Source organism: Meleagris gallopavo, chromosome Z, assembly GCF_000146605.3.
Source record: "Meleagris gallopavo isolate NT-WF06-2002-E0010 breed Aviagen turkey brand Nicholas breeding stock chromosome Z, Turkey_5.1, whole genome shotgun sequence".
NCBI classification, from domain to species: Eukaryota; Metazoa; Chordata; class Aves; order Galliformes; family Phasianidae; genus Meleagris; species Meleagris gallopavo.
The window spans coordinates 7,873,283-7,874,425 of NC_015041.2; the positions used below are offsets into that span (position 1 = coordinate 7,873,283).

Here is a 1,143-nt window from a genome sequence, read left to right on the forward strand (position 1 = left end):
AAAGGCCCCAGTGGGATACACGACTCCATCTGGCACCAGATCTGGAGGAGTACAGCAAGAACGAAGAAGTGATGCTGAGCTGCCCCGAGGGTTTACAGCCATCCTACACCCGTGTCAGATGCGCAGGGGGAAATGGGGCTTTGCATTATGCTGGATCTGTATACAGAGACACGTGGCAGGGGACGAAGAGCTCTGGTGCCTGGCTCCCCATTGAGGGGACTGTGCAGTGCCTTGGTAAGTGGAGTGGCAGGAGGTGCCTCCTCTGCAGCCCCGTGCTCAGACTTTCCACCCTCTCCCCTCTCTGAGTTTCCCACCTCAAAACTGACTGCGGGAACATCATCCTGGTGCCTGTTCGGGCTCACAAGTGAGCCAGGCTCTCTCTGCAACAGGAAGCCACTTCCCCAGACTGATTCTTGGTCCGTGCCAGGCACTCAGCCATGTCGACTGCGGCACACAGCTGGGTGTGATCTGCAAACCGCTGAGGGCACACTCCATCCCACTGTCCGTGTCACTGATGGTGATATCAAAGAGTCGGCAGGCCCAGTACTGAGCCCTGTGGGACGCCACTCATCGCTGGTCTCCCTCCGGACATTCAGCCATTGACCTCCACTCCCTGGGTACGCTCTGGCAATCAATTGACAGTCCATCAAAAAATTCACCCATGACATCTGTATCTTTCCAATTTGCAGAGAAGGATGTGACGAGGGACCGTCAATCCAAGTCCAGATTACATCCACGAATCTTTCCTTCTCCTCCCATGCAGTTACACCCTCACAAAAAGCTACCAGGTTGGTCAGGCAGGACCCGTCCTTGGTGAAGCCACGCTGGTTCTCCCATTTCACCTCCCTGTCTTCCATGTGTCTTAGCACAGCTTCCAGGAGGAGCTGCTCCACAGTCTTCCCTGGCACGCAGGAGACGCTGACAGGTCCGTAGTTCCCTGGGTCCCCTTCTTAAAAGTGGACACAACGTTGCCTTTTCTTCCAGTCACCACAGGCTATCCTGACCACCGTGGCTTTTCGCATATCATTGAGTGTGACTTGGCAACTACATCAGCCAGTTCCCCAGGACTCAGGAATGCACCCCGCTGGGACCCATAGGCTTACGGACGTTAAGCTTCCTCACCTGGTTGCAATCCTGATCTTT

The 1,143-nt window shown here is 55.3% G+C and overlaps 1 protein-coding gene across 2 annotated transcripts in view; it reads left to right on the forward strand.

Moving 5' to 3' along the window:
* Positions 1-1,143, forward strand: part of LOC109363874 — an 11,332-nt gene that overhangs the window by 3,051 nt on the left and 7,138 nt on the right. The window contains exon 1 of one of the 2 annotated variants that reach the window (XM_031557194.1): positions 7-234. The exons of the other annotated variant lie outside the window; for it this stretch is intronic. Coding sequence (XP_031413054.1) covers positions 72-234 — 163 coding nt within the window. The 5' untranslated portion in view covers positions 7-71. Of the gene's footprint in view, positions 1-6; positions 235-1,143 lie in introns of those variants that run through there. 2 annotated transcript variants of the gene reach the window in all.